The following is a 20,510-nucleotide window of genomic DNA, read 5'->3' as shown; positions in this document are numbered from 1 at the left end:
AATGCTGTTTTCACTAGAAAACATGCACGTTCCAAATGCATTGTTTGGCCCCAAGTGTACATAATACACACATACACCCCTGACATTGGGGGTGAATTTTCTTTTACAATTTATTTTGTAAAAATCTAATAAAAGCTTTTATTCCCACAATGGCTGTCCTGATGGTGGGGTCTTGCATGTAAGTTTATCTAATAATGGACTTAACATCACAAAAGATTATGATCACTTAGTAGGGATATTAGTTGTGTATTCCATCAGTTTTTTTTTTTAAATTTGATTGTTACTATTGCTGGTAGAATGGGGAGGTTTCTGCACACACTGAACCTTAGCACTAGCTTGTTGGGCTTAGGTTGACCAGATGTCCTGTTTTTATAGGGCCAGTCCTAGTTTTTGGGACTTTCTTATATAGGTGCCTATAACCCCCCACCCGCTGTCCCGTTTTTTCCACAGTTGCTATCTGGTCGCCCTAGCTGAGCTTAAAAAAAAAAAAAAAAAAAAAAGGTAGCTGAAAACTGCTGACCCTACTCTAGTCCCACTCCCCTCTTCACTGTTTCACCTTCCTCCTCCCTGCCCAATTTATTTTTGCTGCAATCAGAGCAAAGATTATTGCTGTAAGTATTAGATACTGTGCACTTAAATACCATTGAAACAGCAGTGAAATGGTCATTTCGCAAAGCAAAAATGAGTATTTCTTGCTTTGGGCTTGATATTGCTATGTGCCCCATATTTCATCAACCATTTGTCTACAATGCTCCTTTACTGTTTAAAACAGTCTCTCAAATTGTTTAATTCAAAGCTCAGTTGCTTTTATCATTAGTCAGACAAAGTGGGTGAGGTAATATCTTTTATTGGTAGTGGCACCCTACTACAGCTTAGTGGAACTTCTGTCCCACCACAAAGTTTAATATAAATGTTAAAAGGCATCACCTTCGCCTTACAAAGGGAAATATTAGGAGCCAAGAATACGTATGACCTGCAAAGGGGGGTGGGGGGGAGAGGAGGGTAAGATACAGCCTGCAGAAGTCAAATGCATATGGCTACCTTAAGACTGCAGCTGCTTGTCCCCCAGGTTTAAAGGATCAGGTGTCAGAAGAGCATTCTCAGAAGGATGCCTGGAAGAGGGTGAAACCAGACAGGAGTGATCAGTAGCTTCTAGAGATAGGGTTGAACTCCCCACCTTCTGGAGGGCCAGGGATCTAGGTGTAGGACATCTAAGCTGTCAGTCTGGTGCCCTGTTGTTAGGGTTTCTGTAACCCAGATGTTTTCAGACAAGCTGCTTGCTGTAGTTAACTGTTCACTATTCCGTTATGTGACAATGGCACAGTGCCTGGTTTCATTTGTTTTGCCATGCTTTTGAAAGTGTCCTTTACTCATAAACAATTTTGGAGGACAAGAGCATGGGAGTAATGACTGCTGATGCATTTACTGTAGGATGCAAAAAAGATTAGGTAGCAACAGAGTGGAGCAGCTAAAGTAAAATCAAAATACTATCACAACCAAACAAATGTGGACAGTTACATTTGGTATTAGGGGTTATTTGAACAATGCTTTTATTTTTGGCAAAGAATAGGGTTACAGTTTTTCATAATACCCCTTTTTAAACAGGCAAATAATTTAGAAAATAAATAAAATCTAAAACTATACCATATTGCAAATTTGACTACATGTGCATAGTACACCACAAGAAACCTCAAACAAAGAAACAAAGTAGCCAAGGGAAAAAATTACAAGTCATCACCTTCATTTCTCTACTCTTTCCAGTTTTTTTTGTTTTGTTTTGTTTTTTTTTTACAAAGTGCAGTTCTGTCAGTACAGCGCCTGTGGTTGGTGGTAAAGGCTGAGGCTTAATCCCAGAAAGTGAACTCTTGCTTTGTAAAGTAGTGACCGATCTGTGTTTGTGTTGTGACAGTCTGGGGGTTAGAATAGTTCAAATCTTGTATAAAACGTGCATTAGCAAGGGGGAAAGGGATTCTCCCCCTCCCCCCCACCTGAGTTTTAATTTAGAATCCTCTCCTAAGAAAAATAAAAGCAATAATGCAGTTTGTTCATAAGAATATATTTTCTTAATACAGGAGACTATATTCCTTAGTTTAACATGCCTAGGGCCCCTTCTCGGCTGGGCTTATGTATTATTTAAAACACACCAACATAGAAATGTTCTACTTGATATACACTCACGTTAGTGACCTCAAATATTATAACCTCTTTCTGGATCTATTATCTAGTCATTTTCTAAATCACCATCACGCCTGCTTCATAAAAAATTAGTTTTGTATTTACCATTACCACTAATGTGCATTTCTGTAATTGTAGTCCTGGGAAAAAGCTTGAAATATGTACACATTAATTAGTATCATTATAACAAATAATGGGAGCAATGTTGCTGCAGTGATCACTGGACTACCCGTCCCTTGAGTGCTGAAGTCACATTATTCCAACTCCCCTCAATCCCTGGCTCCTGGAGGTGGAGCTATGAAATCATTTTGTCAGCTCTGCAGGACAGGAGAAGAGAGGACTAGAAATAATGATTTCTGCCTGTTCTTTTCTAAACCTCATTCTCCCCAGGGGAAAATGAGGTTATATTTGAGTTTTGATTTAACTAGGTTTAAAGCATTTAGAACGTCAGCAAGACTTTCTGTAGCCTTTGGCGATCAGTGTAAAGGAAATGCCATTTCTGCTCAGCACCTGTCTAAATGGATTGGCTGTGTATTGAGAAATGTTACACATTAGCAAAGGTGTCATACCTCCAGGGTCTTAAAGCTCATTCCACCAGGGCTAAGGCAGCAGCCAGAATGCCTCTAATGTTTCCATCCTAGAAATCTGCCAAGTTGCTACCTGGAGTCCTGGCCTCACAATTACATAGCAGTTCTTTTGACCAAGCAGCTACATTCGATGCTCCCTTTGGGAGGGCAGTTCTGCAGTCCTTGCTTAATAGAACTCAGCCCACCTACATGGGGTTGTATTACCAGCTAGACTCCGCAAGAGGGAAGCTGTAGAGGCTGCTTTAAAGAAGAAAGACTGTTTGCCAGTAAGCAGTTTTTTTAAGACAGGCAACTGCCTTAATTACCAGGTCACTTTCCACAGAGTTCAATGATGCTGAAGTTTAGCATGAGGACCAGCCACTGATCACACAGCCTCCACCATTGGCTCTAAATGTTTGGTGCTGGGAAGGGGCACTTCAGTGATCCCTACAACTGTAGCTTTTCTAGGAGGTTTGTGAAGCTCATTGCTGTTGGGGGAGTGAGGAGCACATCACACACGTGTGCATGTGCAGTCAACATTTTCACATACAGTAAGTACGTAACTTCTTTGTAATTAACACAAATGATATCATTCCAGATCTTTTGGGCAAAATTCACATTAACTAGTGAGTGTATTGTACTTAGGGTGCAATTTGTAACACATTAATCGACTAATGCCGATTGAATAGTTGACACCTAAGCAACTGTCTCCCCTGCACACATACATATAGTAACAATGTTTCCAATCTTTTACATTAAGATAAAGCCCACTGAAGATATTACAGTTAAAATAGACTAACTTGTAAAGGAAACGTGTTTCTGTTCAGACTCACAAAATACTTTAAAAAAAGAAAATCCTAAATGCCCAGAAATCCTCAACTACGCACAGGAAACTTTACCGGCACTCATGATGCTCCTTCATAATGGAACTAAAGGTGTTCTGGTGTAAACTTGTCTTCACTCTCTTTTCCCTTTGTCTTCGGTTGCAAAACCAAACTCTCACAACTTCCTTCTCAAGGTTAAGCCCCTCAGCCAACCTCATAATCTCTTGAGAAGAAGGCTTACTTTGTTCCCCAAAGTTTCTCTCTAGAGCTTCTTTAGCAGCAATGCTGGAAGAAGAGATAAATAAAAATACCCCTTTTATTGACTTTGGACATATTCAGGTCATGGCTGCTATTTTAGACTAAGCTGCAATGATATGAACATTAAAAATATTGCACTAAAAAAGGCAAGAAACTGCTTTGCTCTCAGTAAAAACCTGAGTTTAAAGGGCATTATGGTTCCATGCTGCCATGAGCTGCAAAAATCTGATAGTATCTTTACCTTCAATCCACGCTGCTGCTAATGACTTTATTATTATTTTAGGGGTAACCCATTAAATGTAGTTCATGCAAGTTATATAGCACATGGCAGACAACCTATCCCAAGAACCATCACACTCTCCCCAAAAGTCAGTTTTAGCCTACTATTTGCATTGCAGTAGAACCCGAAGATGTGCTGTGGTTGAGCTGGTACAGCATAAAAGTTAAGTGCTATTTTCCTCCCATATTCAGTCAGTGAGGCTGAATATAGGTGAAATCTGGCTTTTTTTTGTGTGTGCTGTTTATTCTCCTAAAAGAATAAGTGCCTGAAACGTGCTTGTAAAAAAGCAATTAGGATGAGAAGCTTGATCTTGTCACACCTAGTTTTAGCATTAGCTATATTTTTTTTTGTCCACAAGAGGTCACTGTACACTTGATTCTAGATATGAAGCGTGTTTATTTCTGTTAGGTTCAAGACACTTCAGAAATTCTAGTACTGGTGAATAATGTTGCATGTAACTTTAGAGCGCCCTTAGTGTAATTTCATTAGTAATACATTTTCTTTTTAATGTTGGGCTATTGATGCTAGCTAGCTGAAAATAAAATATTATTTCCCATATCCATATTATGAATAGTTTGATCAGGTCATACAAAGCTCCTGCACTGGAGTAGGCTAACTCACTTACTGTTTTTCATCTCCAGCTTCTATTTTATCCTCAATAAACCTACCTAACAATTCTCCCTGTCTTCAATGAGAGCGAAGTGCAGATAAGGTACTCTTCTAGCTCATTCTTAAAGAGGTTCCCAGATTGGGGTCCCATGCTCCCCAAGGGATCAGGGAAGATTTTCTTATTGTGTCCACAGAGTGCCCCTTGCACTGTATGTATATAAAACTGATCATTTGTAAGGAACCACTTAGTTTTACTGGCTTGCAAATCACAGATGTTTCATGGATGCCAGCATAGCACTGATGCATCAGGAGTGTGATAGCTAAGCAGCAGCATGCCATGTAGAATTGGAGATGACATGTCTCCTGTGAAGAGGTGTCTCGTATTGGGACTATGACCTCTTCAGTAATTAGAAAAAGGGTCTTTGACTCCAAACACCACGGATATCTGAAGATTATTCCCCCTAACATAGAAATCTAGAGTCATGCTGGTTTTAACAAAATTTTGTGGAAAGCTCTTTGCAATCACACTGGGATAGCATACATGCTAATACAGGCATTGGGACAGATCTGCACTGGAGCCATTCCTGGGTGTTGTCGTCATAGTTTGGAACAACCTAGCAGAGAGGTTTCATCATGGTTTAGCTAATAATTGGTTCAAAATACATAATTTTATTGATGTATTATTATCCCATCTGGTTTTGCTTATTTATGTATGTAAATACTTTTGTTAATGGGCTTTGCTTCCACAGGCAGAGGGAGCTGAACTCCATAGATGTGGGCCACCAAAGGTGCAAAAACAGCGAAAGCCAGCTCCAAGGGACATTGTCCCCATATTCTACCCTAAACCACACGCCTCATACAGGGAACACACGCTACACCCTCGACGTCCACCAAGCGCTTGCCTTTTATCTGCACCACACTTGGGCCTTCTGAGCTTCATCCTGCCTTTTCCTTACCATTGCAGAATGCTGCTGGGACCACACCCTCTCTTCACAACCCCTCTCTCCCTGGATCTCCCTCTCTGTATCGGACTGCTAAGCTCTCTCTCACATTGTCTCCCCCCCCCATCAAGGGTCATAGCCTACTCCATGTGTGCGTAAACCATCACGTCAGCCTTCCATACGGATGTTCCATGGCAGGACATTTGTTGGGAGGCCACTTGGTCCTCTGTCCACACTTTTACTGCCCCCTATGCCCTCGCCCCTGCTCCAGTGGCGGATGCAGCAGTTGACCGAGCTGTCCTGCAGCCTGTAACTTCTGCTGAGCCCTCACACCCACCTCTGCAGTGAGTACTGCTCACTACTCTCCCACATTTGGAATCCACATACAGACCATCACTTGAAGAAAAGATTGTTTCCTGTAACTGGACGTTCTTTAAGATATGTGGTTCCCCATTTGGATTCCAATATCCGCCCTCCGCTCCAGGCTCCGTTGCTTACTGGTGCGAGAGAACTGAAGCAGTGTCAATCCTCACAGCCTCTTAAAGCCTCAGACGTGCCACGCAGTTGATGCACAATGCATGTGCGGGTCAATGGACACAATTATGAACAGTTCTGGCGCACAGTGTGCATGCGCACCCACATTTGGAATCCAGATAGGGACCACACATCTCAAAGAACCTCCAGTTACAGTAAATAACCTCTTCTGCCAACAGGAGCTCTAGTCAAATCCCACTCACAGACTCTCAGCACAAGAAGCCCTGGAATGCACTTCAAAACTCTATGACAAACACCTGTTAGAATATGACCTACAGTCTAAACACATTTTCAGTGATTAGTGTATATAGAAATTCTATAATGTATTATTTCAGTGTTATGTTCAATGCAAATTTATAGAGTGTGTGTGTGTAATTATATATATATATATATATATATATATATTATACACACAAAATTCTTTGTTGAATTCTGTGGAAATGTTGTTTAATGACATTTTTGGCGCATTTTTGAATGCTTATATAGCAGCATCTAGTGACTTTTCAGGGTTTCTCAGACAACTTCCTGCTATGTGAAGTTGGCACCCTGCACTCCCCTCCCTTCTTTCTTTACAGCCTGTGAAAGCCACTCTGCAGAAGCTCCACAGGATCCAGATCCCTGGCTGAGGGAGGGGAAGATGCTCTTTGCAGCAAGCTTTTCCCCAGACCCACCAGGACTAACCACCACAAGTTATAGCAGAAGTAGTGCAATTGTTCCTGTATCATCAAACCGCCCACAAAGGAAGTTCAGAGGCTGTATAAGCAGCCAGTGGGGTACAGAAGCTTATTACTGAGTTGGACGTCTAAAGGATGGGATTACCAAGGGTCATAAATGGTACGTTTTTTACAAACAAAAAGTGTGTGTGTGGGGCGGGGGGTTGTTGGAAAAAATTAAAAGGCTGAAAGTTTTGGTGCAGCTCCTTAGTTGGTTGATAAATGGTATGAAATTTTTTGTGAAAATTTTCACACAATTTGTCCGTTTTTCAAATTTTGATTTATTTTTTCAACCAGCTCTAGATAGGGCTTCTAAGGAAAAGTATAACTTAGATTTCAAACCTAATAAGGATCTGGAAAAAAAAAAAAGACTTCCAATACATACTTTTCTGAAGCATTGTATTACCTTATGGTGGTTCTGCGCTTTCTTTTCCGCTCATTCACGCCAACTTTTTCATTGTATAAAGCTATATTAAAAAAGGGGGAGTTACCTTCCATACAAGATTAAAACAAGTACAAAAATTTCTAGAAACCGTTGTTACCAGTCATGTTTTAATACCAGGAATGCATACCAGATATGGTTGCTGAATGGTCTGCTTTGAAACATTTCTCTGTGGGACATCTGGTGGCTGAATAAGCAGTCAAGAGTCCTGTGGCACCTTATAGACTAACAGACATATTGGAGCATGAGCTTTCGTGGGTGAATACCCACTTCGCCTGACGGTGGCTGAATGTTGTAATTGCACTTGCAGGAGTAAGTAAAGCAGGGGTTCTCAGACTTTTGTACTGGTGACCCCTTTCACACAGCAAGCCTCTGAGTGCGACCCCCCTTATACATTAAAAACACTTTTTAATATATTTAACACCATTATAAATGCCGGGGACAAAGCAGGGTTTGGGGTGGAGGCTGACAGTTCGCAACCCCCCATGCAATAACCTCACGACCCCCTGAGGGATCCCGACCCCCAGTTTGAGAACCCCTGAAGTAAAGGTTTATGTTGTGAACAGTGCTGAAGGAACCTATCTATGTTGGTTCAAAGCTGATTCATTTTTTGAGTGTGTCAGAATCAGTCTGTACATTAAAATATTTCCTGTCCAACCCCAAGTAATGTTTCCCAGGGCTGAATCTTGTTGCAAACTCATAGGCCTGATTTGGGTTTGATCAGAGGTGGTTATTTTGATTTGTTTTGTTTTTTTTGCAGTTTTGTGCCAGTGGGTTTAATGGTCAAAGTGGGAAATGTTGATGTAATTTGTTGCAAGAGATGCAGTTCATTTTCAAAATGCACTGGAGAAACACCAAGTCTGTTGGCCTGGATATCCACACACAGGGCAAAAGAATTTATATTCCAAGCAGCCATTGCTGGCTCATGAATGCAGGCTGAGCTCACACAAGTGCTGATTTTGGGTGCATCTGAGATTGCATCATTGGCTTCCTCAACCATGGGATGCTGTTCCGCGAAGGATTGCTGGGAAGAGATGGGGTCCACTTGACCAAGAAGGGCCAGAGTATCTTCGCGTACTGATTCACCAACCTAGTGAGGGCTTTATACTAGATTCAAAGGGGCAGTTGACAAATGCCCGCCATTAAACAGAAAAAAGCTAGATGTTGTGCAGGACATGGAAAATTACAATAGGCTCACAGGAGCAACAAGAGGAAATTAATGGGGGAATCTGCTCAACATATTAAATGCCTATACACAAATGGAAGGAGTATGGAATAAACAGGAATAAACAGGAAAAACTGAAAGTGTTAGTACATAAGCTAAATGATGACAATTGGTATCACAGAGATTGGTGGGCTAAATCTCATGACTGGAATATTAGGTATGGGGGTATAGCTTGTTCAGGAAGGACAGTTAGTGAAAAAGGAGGCGGTATTGTGTTGTACATCAGGAATATATACCCATTTATCTGAGGTTCAGAAGTAGATGAGAGGCTGACCATTTGAAAGTCTCTGGGAAAGATAACAGGAATAAAATAAGGGTGACATGATGATATGGAATCTACTATAGACCATCAAATCAAGAAGAGGAGGTGGAGGATGCTTTTGTAGAACAAACAACAGGCAAAAGGGGCAGCTGCCCCGGGGCCCAGCGATTTAAAAAGCCCTGGGGCTTTTGGCGGCAGTGGCCGCCACAGCAGCAGCCAGAGCCCCGGGCCCTTTAAATCGCCACCGGAGCCCCAGGTGGTGCGGGCCGGGCAGTGCTGAAGGGCTGGCTGGGAGAGGCTGACCCCCAGCCTTGCCCCTTCCGCCCAAGGCCCTGCCCCATCATTTGTGGTTTGGAGAAGGAAAAACAGGAGTTAACCAAACAGATAAAAATGTAGGAGTTAAATAACAGTGGTAAAAACTACCATAACAATGGAAGTATCTTCTTACTTACACATCATTTCTCTTTTCTTAATGATCAGTAAAGTTATTCTGACAGTGATAAAATATACATGATCCAATCTAGTGTGCACTAGATCCTCTGTCAGTGGCACTCCAGAACATATTGTATGCCTCTGAAAGGAGAAGCTTTGATTGTGAGATTAGAAAGGATCAGCCATCCTGGGGCCCGGATGAGAAATTCTGTCAAAGCCGAGTTGGATCCTCAATAGGAAGGAGTCAGTTTTACTGTATATAAAAAAGCCACATGCTCACCTGTTTTGGTCTTTGGATCTGGACCTGCTTTCTTCTAACCCCCAGCATAGCACCTGCTGATGTGCGGAACCTCAGCTACATGGTAGCTCAGATCGTTGATTAAGGCCAAGGACCACACACTGCCAGGGGCTCTCCTCATCCTGAGCCAGTTATGTGCTGGGCAGGTTTTCCAATGTAATTTACAATAGCTAACCTATTCTAAATCATGTCCTAAATCATGCCTCTGCCACAGAATCCCAGGGGCTCGTCCAGCAGCTGGGGTTTTGCAGGGCATAGGGAAGGGGATCCTTCAATGGCAAAGAGCAGATGTCAACACGCCCATGATAGCCCCCACCTTACTACTGTTATAGGCAGTGTGGTGTTGGTTAGTCACATTCCTTTTCCCATTGCCACATCCCTTACACCTGTAGTAGGGAGCAACATCGGTGCTCTGCCATTGGAAGATCTCCTTATACCAGTGATTCTTCCACAGCCAGCTATGCTGTCTTTTGGACTAGAATTCAATGGTGGTGCATCTAAAAACAGCTGCCCACACCTCAAGATCTGGGCTTGAGGGAAATGAGGAACATAAGAGAGAGTCACATCTCTCTAATTTGTGTCGGCCACACGTTTCTGGCAGGTTTGCTTCCCTCTACCCATGACACAGGCATCAGTCCTACTGAATTTAATGCATGTACTGATCCTACAATATTTATATTCAACTTCCCCACCTGAATAAACAAAAAGCGGGACCAGTGGAAGTTATACACTACTAGCCATCTTATACATTAAAGAGCTTCTTATAGGGGTAAGACTAAATTCTAGGGTATTATAAATATCTACCTCCTATTTGTTCTGCTTCTTCCAGCCACTTGGATAATATCAATTTCAGTTTGCAGGCATTCTTGAAGCTTAGCTGCAAATTTTCAAATCGGCAAATAGTTGTTTGACTGAACTCAGAGCCATGCACAGCCGCCAGGGCTTCTCCAACGTTTGTTTGTGTATAGCCTGTCAAAAAGCAATAAAGATTAAAAAAAAACTTGAGTAACCTAAACTGGTTTATTTACATTCAGACACATTCTGCCTTGGTCACTGCCCCCAAAACACACTTTTGGCAAGATGCCTTAAGCATTTTCTTTGACTGTTTTTGATCTGACATCAGTCTTACTCTGCTGTAACTTTCTTGACTTCAGTGGAGTTCACAAGTGTAAACAGGTGAGATGAGCATCCGTCCCCATGTCTATCATGAGACATATGCAATTTGACCAGTATGATAATACAGGCAGGAAGCAACAGCAAATGATCATGCAGTAATTCTGCACACAGAATTACAAGTTTATTTTAATGTTATGGGTCCGATTTAAACCCAGAAAGAAGAACAATTCAGAGTTAAGACTTAAAAAGTCTAAGAATATACTCTGATTTTTACTCACACCATTGTAATTTCTGTGACTGCTGCTTCTCACAATAATCATTGTTGTCCTGTTAAATCTCATTTACCCTCAGTTTGTTGTGTCCACCTGCTGATTCTCCTCATATACTTGGATTGTAAGCTCTATGGGGGAGGGTCTGTCTTTTCATTATGTATCTGTACAGTGCCTAGGTCAATGGGGCCCTGATCTGTGAGCAGAGGCTCTAGGCACTACCATTATGCAAAGAAGAATGGAAACAACAAAATAAAATACAATTTCCGATCCCATTTCCTGGGTTGGTCCTTTCTCTCACAGGCCTGGGCCACACCTCAAAAATTCTATCGACCCAGCTATGTTGCTCAGGGCTTGAGAAAAATGTCATTCAGTGAGTGCCTTAGTTAGGTCAGCCTAATGCCCACTGTAGACACAGCTAAGTCTTCTTCTACCTCCTCCCCATAACGGGCATAATCCTCAAGGTGCTGAGTGTCTTCCCCTCCTATTGACATTAGAAGGTAGTCAGGGTGCAAAGTGCCTCACAGTATCAGACCCTCTGTCTGTATTAACGTTAACATTTTGCCCTAGCAGGGCACTGTCCACTTCAGTTTAGGCTGTTGGTACATCCCATTTTTATTAATGGCACTAAGACCAGTCCTGCAGTCTCTATTCAGTCACATCTGTTTAAGTCAATGGAGTTTTGAGTGTGCAGGAATTCAGGATCATACCACTGTAAATAATTACTACTGAAGTACTCTTGGGCATAGGTAATCTTGCCCTTTCTATGACTGACAGTTAAATAGTCACGATATACAACAAAACAGCACAGGTCATAAACACTGTTTCAGACAGCATATCCTTGCTCTAGCCTTTATTTCTGTACTGTAAATGGATGGTAATATCCCTGTAGCTGTAGAGATAATACAGATGACTGTTACAGCCATATAAATTACATGCTTTTATAGAGCTGTGTTTTACAGTGGAGTCTTGCCATATTCTGTAATGATACAATCTATTGTTATAGGAGATAATGTAAAAATGACAACTCTTAATTCACAAAGTAAATTTAGTACCTATGAAGGGCCTGGATTTGCAGTGTTTGACACACACAACATCATTTTTTTCAGTGCAGCACAGACAGGACCAAGCTTCCTCACTTTACCCCACCAGTGTGCTTCCATCTTGTCATGGACGGAACTCTATAGGGGTGATAGGGATAATCCAGCACCAGTGCCCATTTAATCTTTGTACGGTACTGAGGCTGCCAGTGAGTGTGATCATCTGTCCACCAGAAACCAAGCTGAGATCATCCACACATTTCACATCATCCCCAAGTAGTTCTCAGATGGTAACAAACTGGTCACCACGATACTCAGCAGTGGTTAAAATAAATCTAAAACTGGAGGGGGAGCGCCTCAGTTTTGGTTGATGTATGTTGTACATTGAGATCATTTAGTGAAATGAAATTGCATCATCATGTGTGATGGGACATGGCCCGGGGACAAGGGAATACATGAATCTGAGAGAAGTCCAGGTTCCCAAAGAGCGAAACCGAAGTGCATGTATGTGTGAGAAATAGGGCATGGTGCTGTCCCACCATCTCCCCCCACCCACCCACACCCACACAACACACACTATGGAGTTCCAGGCAGAGAGAAGGAACTGGCAGGACCACTCTGTGCCACCAGGATTCCAGCTAAGGAAGGGGAAGCAGCTGGCAGGCCAGCCTGTATTTCCCACAAGAGGCAGGAGAGTTTGAGGCAGGAGGCTCTCTCCCTTTCCTTTTCTGCCTCCCAAAGGAGGGGAGGGAACTAGCAGGGGGTCAAGTGTGAAGAATCAGGCAGATGCTGATAGGGGTCTCTGAGACTGAACAATTATTCTCCTCCTGGCAAGTGCTTACTGACAAAAGGGCTTGGAGAAAGTCACCCTCTCCTCCCAGACTCTGAATTCAGATTTTTCTGCTTGAAACATGATCATTTCACTAGCCAGCAAAGAGGCAGGAGAAGGGAGACCTCAGTTCCCCCCAAGAGGTAGGGGCCTCTCCCTCAAAATAGGGTGACCAGGTGTCTGGTTTTCGACTGGAACACCCAGTCGAAAAAGGACTCTGGTGGCTCCAGTCAGTACTGCTGACTGGACTGTAAAAAGTTAGGTCGGTGACGCTGCGGAGCTAAGGCAGGCTAGTACCTACCTGTCCTGGCTCTGCGCTGTGCCCTGGAAGCTGCCAGCAGGTCCAGCTTCTAGGCAGAGGGGCCATGGGGCTCTGCGCACTGCTCTCACACCGAGCACCAGCTCTGCACTCCCACTGGCCGGGAACTATGGCCAATGGGAGCTGCGGGGGCAGTGCCTACAAGCAAGAGCAGTGCGCAGAGCCACCTGGCATGCCTCTACCTAAGAGCTGGACCTGCTGGGGCATGTTTAGCATAGAGTGAGGACAGGCAGGAAGCCTGCCTTAGCCCCCCCGCTGCACCACTGACCAGAAGCCACCTGATTAAGCCCATGGCCCAACCCTGAGCCCCACCCCCCAAACCTGGATGCCCCTCCTTCACCCCAACCCCCAACCCAGAGACCCTTCCCACTCCCTGAACCCCTCTGCCCTACCCCTCATCCTGGAGCCCCCTCCTGCACCCCAACCCCCTGCCCCAGCCCAGATCACCCTTCCACACCCTGAACTCCTCATTTCTGGCTGTACCCTGGAGGCCGCACCCCTAGTTAAAGCCCTTACCCCCTCCTGCACCCCAACCCCCTGCCCTCGCCCAGTGAAAGTGAGTGAGGGTGGGGGAGAGCGAGCCACTGAGGGAGGGGGAAATGTATGAGTGGGGGGCATGGCCTCGGGGAAGGGGTCGGGCTCGGGTGTTTGGTTTTGTGCAATTAGAAAGTTGGCAACCCTAGTTTTCAGCTGTGTTCTCCCATGCTTTTTCCAAGGCCTTATCTACATGAAGTTACACTGATTTAACTAAGGCCTGCGTACACACAAAATTTGTACTGATTTAACTAAATCTGTTTAGAAATTCTTGTAGTTAAGGCTATATCTATGCTACAGAGACTATGCTGACATAGCACCATAGTGTAGCTGCATTGTACGCTAGAACGAGTTTTTCTGTCAATGCAGTAACACTTCCCCAAACAAAGTTATGCTGCCAAAAGCCCTCTTTCATAAGCACAGCTGTATCTACACTAGGGGGTTGTTGGCACACTACATTGCTCAAGGGTGTGGTTTTTTTCACATCCCTAACTAAGGTAGCTCTGCCAATATAGGTTTTAAGTGTAGATCAAGTCCTAATCACTGCAACCCCCTTCAATTAAGAATGAAGTATCAATTTTGTTTGTCAGCATGGAATTGATTTCAGCTATACTGATATAAGCTGAGTTTAAATCCATTTCAGTGTCACACAGGGGTTTTGCCTCAGTTTAAATAAATCTGTTTTAAAACCAATTTGAGTTAAACAAGTGCAACTGTGTGTGTAAACAAGTCTTTACTTTAATTCCTGTATACTGGTGAGGGGGTCACACTATATGTATCATTTGGATATTTAAAGGAAAAAACTTGGAGTACAATTTTAAAGGAAGGGTTGAAGACTAGAGCTGGATGGAAATTTTCCATCTAAAATGAAAATGGCTTTTTGACTAAAAGGAAATGTATTGCTACAACAGCTGCTTTCTTTCTTAAAAATGGGTTTTATAAAAAATAAATAAAATGTATTTTTTACTATTTTGGGCAGCCAACTTGGTGAAAATGGATAAAATTTCACTTTCATCAATTTTCACAGGATAAAAATCATTTCCTGTTCAACTCAATTGAAATCACTTTAAAATGTATCATTTTGAATCTAAATCATACCTTAAATCAGCCTTACAACTTGTACAACTGCCTTAGTGAATCATTTTTGACAGGCAAAGTATCTTTAGGTTTTTCACTATCATAGTAACAAGTAGATTTTGTATCCGGTTTGGCAAATTTCCAGGACAATCCTGAAAGGCTGAATTAAATGCAACTTTACAGTATGATTTGTGTAATTAATCACACTTTCCCCTATAATACAGCTAGTCCAGGTAAAAATAATTTGCTTTCAGAGGCAGACAGAAGTAGTAGATACTGCCAGGGCCGCCCAGAGGATTCAGGGGGCCTGGGGCAAATCAGGGGAGCTGCAGCGCTTGTACTCACCCGGCGGCGGTCCGGGTCTTCGGTGGCATTTCGGCGATGGGGGGCCCTTCAGTCGCTCCATGTCTTCAGCGGCACTGAAGGGCCCCCCGCCGCCAAAATGCCGCCGAAGACCCGGACCGCCGCCGGGCCAGGGCCCCTGCGGGGCCTGGGGCAAATTGCCCCACTTCCCCCCCCCCCCCCCCCCACCGGCGGCCCTGGATACTGCAGAAAGTTTTAAAATCACTTACTGTTCTTGCAAAAAGTTGCAAAAACCTTGAGGTAATTATTTCTAAACAAGTATTCTAGGTATGGAGAAAGCTTGGTAAATGTGAGGCAGGTTTTAAATTATAAAGCATGGACTAGAATATAAAACATACAGAAATAATTGAGCTTTCATTTGGATCTTCAGACTATAATTGGCTGGTAGAAAGCACATACCTAGCTTAATTCTCCTCAGTTTGAACTCATTGGCAAACTTTTCCAGTTCTCTGATTTCAGGGGAATCCATGTCTATTGGCTCTTCAACAGACTTGTTTTTTCTGCGGAATTCCTGCTTGAAGTCAGTGGCTGCGGGATCATCTCCAAGGATAGACTGGTGCATGGGAGTGAAGCCATGCCCCAGGGCACAGGAACTGGCACTCAGTGCATGTTCAGGGAATTTATAAAGGCAAGGGGTCAGGCCACCTGCATGAAGCCAAAAAGCACAATTTGATATAATCATTCTCCAGCATTGCATAATAAACCTTTGTACCAACTACCAACTGTTAAGCTTTGTAATATTACATTCTATAGAGAAGGACTATCCAGTGGTTAGGGCATCAGCCTGGCACTGAGGAGGCCAAGGCTCAGTTCCCTGAACTGTCATGCTTTGCCTCAGTTCCTTATCTGTGAAATGTGAATAATAGTACTACATGCTATGAAGTGTTCAAATACTATGAGAAGGAGGGCCATATAAGTACCTTAGATAGGGACAAGTACTCAACCGGTGCAAATTAGCATCACTTGCATCGAAGTAAATGGACCTATGTCAGTTTACACCAGCTGAGTATCTGGCCCATAGTCTGTGTTAGCTTTCTGGTACCAACAATACTACTTTATAAACTACATGTGATATGCAGATTCAGTACTATATGCAACCAATTTCAATGGGACATTTCCTTGAGTAAAGACTACAGGATGAAGCCCAATGAGTGATAAGATCATCACTTTATAATTTTAGAGATGAAAGTAATTGCACAAAGATGAACTACTTTATGCTAAATGTTATTCATTATTGGACTACATAGTTCCATTTAATCAAGTTCAGGTGCCCTTTGTGCTGGGCACTGAACAAACAGAGAGAGACTCCCTGACCTGAACAGACAAAATCTGATATCTTCCACTGCTGCTTGCATTGTTGTTGTAGTGGTGTCAGTCCCAGAATTTTAGAGAGACAATGTAGGTGAGGTAACATCTTTTATTGAACAACAAAAGTGGGTCTGATAAAAGATATCACTCACCTTGTCTCTCTGAAGTGACAAGGCAGACAAAGCACGGGAGAAAAGAAAAATTCTTACCCTCATTTTAGAGCTGGGGAATCAAGAGAGTAATTGACTTGCCCAGTCATGCAGTCTGTAGTCTAGTCTGGAAGTGAACCCACATCTCCAGCCCAGCATCTAAACCACAAGACCATCCATCCTTTCTCTTCCTTCTCTTTTGTTCTTTTGTCTTGTTCACTGCCTAGATTACATCCTCCAGAGAGTTGGGAATACAATGGAGGTTCTAACCCTAGTGATATACTAAGTCGCATGCAGTATGACTGTGAAAAGGGGGAGGGAGTTGTTAAATGTCTGAAGGGAAAAAGGCTAAACAAGAGAAGGACTTGCCTTGCAGAGTGCTGACTCCATTCACCACATTGGGATGGGGCATGCTGCAGGTCTGTAAAATGCGACTCTGGGAGAGACTTGCTGATAACATCTCTGGGGTTGCAGGCTTGATGCCTAAAAGGAAGTGGAAAAAAGGAGAGACTGCAGCAACATGGAATTCTTTTGTTGTAGAAATAGGTTGATATTTCTGAATAGAAACCCTCCTCATCTAATGATTCTTCTTCGGTGGACTTCCCATAGAGATCTGAGCAAGAATTTCTGTACCAGAGACACAAGAGGAGACAGAGAAGCAGGAGCATTTGGCCATGTGAAGAAAGAAAGAGTCTTACTTGCTGTCCCAGAAAAATCTACATGAGGAAACATTCACCTGTGCTGATTTATTTTTACATTTCCCTCCTCCTCAATTGAAATAAAATGCTGTGTTTGATTTTGGATTAGTTTTGAGCCATGGTTATTTCCTGGCAAGTCTCTTCCCCTGGCATCATTACATTATTTTGCTGGTTGATACTTGACTTGAACACCTTTATATTGAACAAATTCTCTTCTCTCTTCAGTGTGGTATCTAGAGAACTGCACTGGCTGCTAAAACATCTTTACAAGTTGCATCATAAACTCTATTGATCTTCTGTGTGAAAACAGTTCATATTGTTGCATGAGATTTGGAAAAGCATAAATTGAATTAAGTGATTTCTCTTTGGCCTCCACACACATTTCCTTTCACTCTGAAGGACTGACATTCCTACATGTCAGCTACAGTATCTCTGTGAAAAGAAACCACCCCGGATGTGTTCACTCTGGTTGAAAGCAAGTTGTTATTACTCAACATAAGTACCTATTTCAAAGCTTGGCAGCCTGTTATTAATCATAAAGCCTGCAGTAGTCTGTGCAAGACTAATGCTTTTATACCTACTAAACCATGTCAGACACCGGACATTTCCCTTGATATTTCATAACAAGGTATAGTGGTGTCACACATATAGTAACCCCTCTATCACATAACAATGTGATTTTCCTTGAGATTCTAAGGGACAATCCTAATCACCTATAGCTATCAGCTGTTAAGGTGTGACCTCAAACTTTTTGTTTTGTATCACTAGATACTGGGAGCGAAGAACAACATGGGGTTAGGTGGAATCCAGAATATGCCTTTTTCATTCCCTACCTGCTCCAAGTCAGCTTAGAATATCAAAGTTGGAAGGGACCTCAGGAGGTCATCTGGTCCAACTCCCTGCTCAAAGCAGGACCAAACCCCAGACAGATTTTTGCCCCAGATCCCTAAGTGGCCCCCTCAAGGATTGAACTCACAACCCTGAGATTAGCAAAACCAATGCTCAAACCACTGAGCTATCCAGCTTTAGAGAAAGGAGTAGGGACTCTGGATTGAGAAATAGAATGTTCACAAGCCAAAATCTGAGTCACAATTAACTGGATGTTTGATATCTTGTCACAAGTTTTATGAGCACCAAAAATGGTACTACATTTATTTTTGTTTCTTTAATTGATCTCACCCTGGGTGGATAATTCTGAAGCAGCTCCGTCCTGTGCTGAATTCAATAAAAATTCCATAATCAGGCATAATTTTTATGATTTGTACTGCATAGGGCCCCGAGGCCCCAACTGAGATTGGGGCCCCAGTGCACTGTACACACATACAATAATGGCAGAAGACAGTCCCTGCCCCAAAAGAGCTTCCAGTCTAAGTGCACAAGACACACAATGGGTGAGAGAAAGGAAGCATTATCCCAGTGTCACAGACAGGGAAGTGAGGCAGAGAAAGTAAGTGATTTGCTCAGGATCCCCAGATAGAGGCTGTGAGAGAGGATGAAATTGAACCCAGTTCTCTGGAGTCCCAGTCCAGTGCCTTAACCATAAGGCCATCCTTCCTCTCATTAACCTCCATTTCCCTCAGCTCCTCTTAAGGAAAATTCCCCTCAAATAATTATGCCAATAACTAACTTGTTAGAGTGAATCTCTCTTACCTGCCATCACCCCATAGGTAGACTGTTGGTTTCCATAATGACAGGAAGGGACTGAATAATGAAGACCTGTAGATGCGTTTCCCAAAGTCGCCATGGAGAAGTGCACGTGGGAACATTTAGGAGTATGGACCAAAGACAAAACAGACGAGACTGGTAAGAAAATGTATGAGGATTCAAGATACATCCTTTCAGTCCAGAGGTAGAGAATATCTTTGTACTTTGTTTTTGTCTGTATGCTAACCATTCTATACTGCTTTTTAACTCTCAAGGTAATTCTGTAGGAAACAGCCTACAGTAGGTGCTCATGCCTCAGCAGAAAACAGACTAGCTCACTTTTAGCCAAGAGCAATGATTTATCTCACCAGGTCTTAATTTATTATCTCAAGTGTAATAATTTAGGTATCCTGACAAGCTCTCCTCTTTACATGTCTATGGAGATCATATTGTTCCATCTATTTTTACTTTAATCTTTTCTAAGTTCTTGAAAAGCCCATCAGCCCCGAAAATGAAAACCCTAAAAGAAGCATATATAACCAAGAGGACAATTTTCTATGTAGGCTAAAGCCTACATTTGCGCATGCAGTGATTTGGGGCACTCACATGAAGACACTTTAAAAGGGCCTGATTTTTAGAAGTGCTGAGCACCCACCCTCTGAAAACCAGGGCCCTTTAAGGTGTCTCCAGATGATCATTCAAAAGTACAGACATGCAAAACTTTGAAAATTTAGGCCTAACAACATTTTGCAATAGCAGCAGCAATAGAGCCACAAGCATGTTGTCTAAATAGTTTGCGCAGGAGTCTGGCAGGCAGCAGGATGGCTGGCAGAAGTTTGAAGAAGAGAACAAGGAAATAGATTCCGTTGTCTGCTTGGCTACACTATTATGTATTAGGCATCTCAGGAAATCAGGTAAGGGTTTAAGAAGCAGCATGACCCTCAATAATAAAATTATTGGCCATGTAGGGCAGCATTTCATGCTGACAAAATATTCTGTAAAGTTTTCTGTATCCCCAAATGTTGGGCTATTGCTGGTCAATTCTGTGAATAAAAATATTAATAATTTTGGCTGACTCTAATGAAGAGATTGAAGGTCAGATCTCTGCTCCGTAATGTCTAGGGTCAGCATCCCAAAAATCTGTAATGCATTTCTGCATGCATGCAAGCAAAACAAGAAGTCTGGTTTTTGAAGATGTTGTATATTAAAGATACGTGGAGATGTGCTAAATCACACAGAATGAGAATATATTGTCTCCCTCTAATGGCTGATACATGAAAGAACTTTATGAGTCTGCTGTTGCTTCCAAATAATAGATTTAGCCCTCTCCCTCAAACAATAGAGAGGCCATGCTTTTGACCTTTTCAGAAATTCACCTTGCTTCCAAATGGCCCCAGCAACACTAAATCCTACATCAGGGCTCGTTCAGGAACTTATGACAACTCAAACTGGGTAGCCCTAACTGTAATTTCAATATTGGTTAGTGGGATGGCAATTCAGTGGGCTGACTGCATGACTTGGTTACTATTCATGGCTAATCCTTCTACATCAAAGCTGAAGCATGTTGCTAGAACAGTCTGGAGAAATGTGCACTGCTTTCACCCT

At 42.6% G+C, this 20,510-nt stretch overlaps 1 protein-coding gene across 6 annotated transcripts in view; it reads right to left on the bottom strand.

Annotated features, from left to right (window-relative positions):
* Positions 1-1,405: 1,405 nt before the first annotated feature.
* The window catches only part of POU1F1 (POU class 1 homeobox 1), a 301,956-nt gene continuing 282,851 nt past the window's right edge, over positions 1,406-20,510 (bottom strand). For 5 of the 6 annotated variants that reach the window (XM_044980696.1, XM_044979851.1, XM_044978267.1 and 2 more), the window contains 6 exons: positions 18,912-18,977; positions 16,933-17,046; positions 15,506-15,751; positions 10,364-10,528; positions 7,307-7,367; positions 1,406-3,850 (listed from right to left, as the gene is read on the bottom strand). In XM_044980696.1, the coding sequence (XP_044836631.1) occupies positions 3,637-3,850; positions 7,307-7,367; positions 10,364-10,528; positions 15,506-15,751; positions 16,933-17,046; positions 18,912-18,977 (866 nt within the window). In that variant the 3' untranslated portion in view covers positions 1,406-3,636. Of the gene's footprint in view, positions 3,851-7,306; positions 7,368-10,363; positions 10,529-15,505; positions 15,752-16,932; positions 17,047-18,911; positions 19,096-20,510 lie in introns of those variants that run through there. The other variant, XM_045032378.1, reaches the window with a different exon arrangement.

The sequence above is a fragment of the Mauremys mutica genome, chromosome 1 (genome assembly GCF_020497125.1).
Source record: "Mauremys mutica isolate MM-2020 ecotype Southern chromosome 1, ASM2049712v1, whole genome shotgun sequence".
Lineage (NCBI taxonomy): Eukaryota > Metazoa > Chordata > Testudines > Geoemydidae > Mauremys > Mauremys mutica.
The sequence above is the reverse complement of the archived record's forward strand: the minus strand, read 5'-3'. Positions and strand labels throughout refer to the sequence as shown.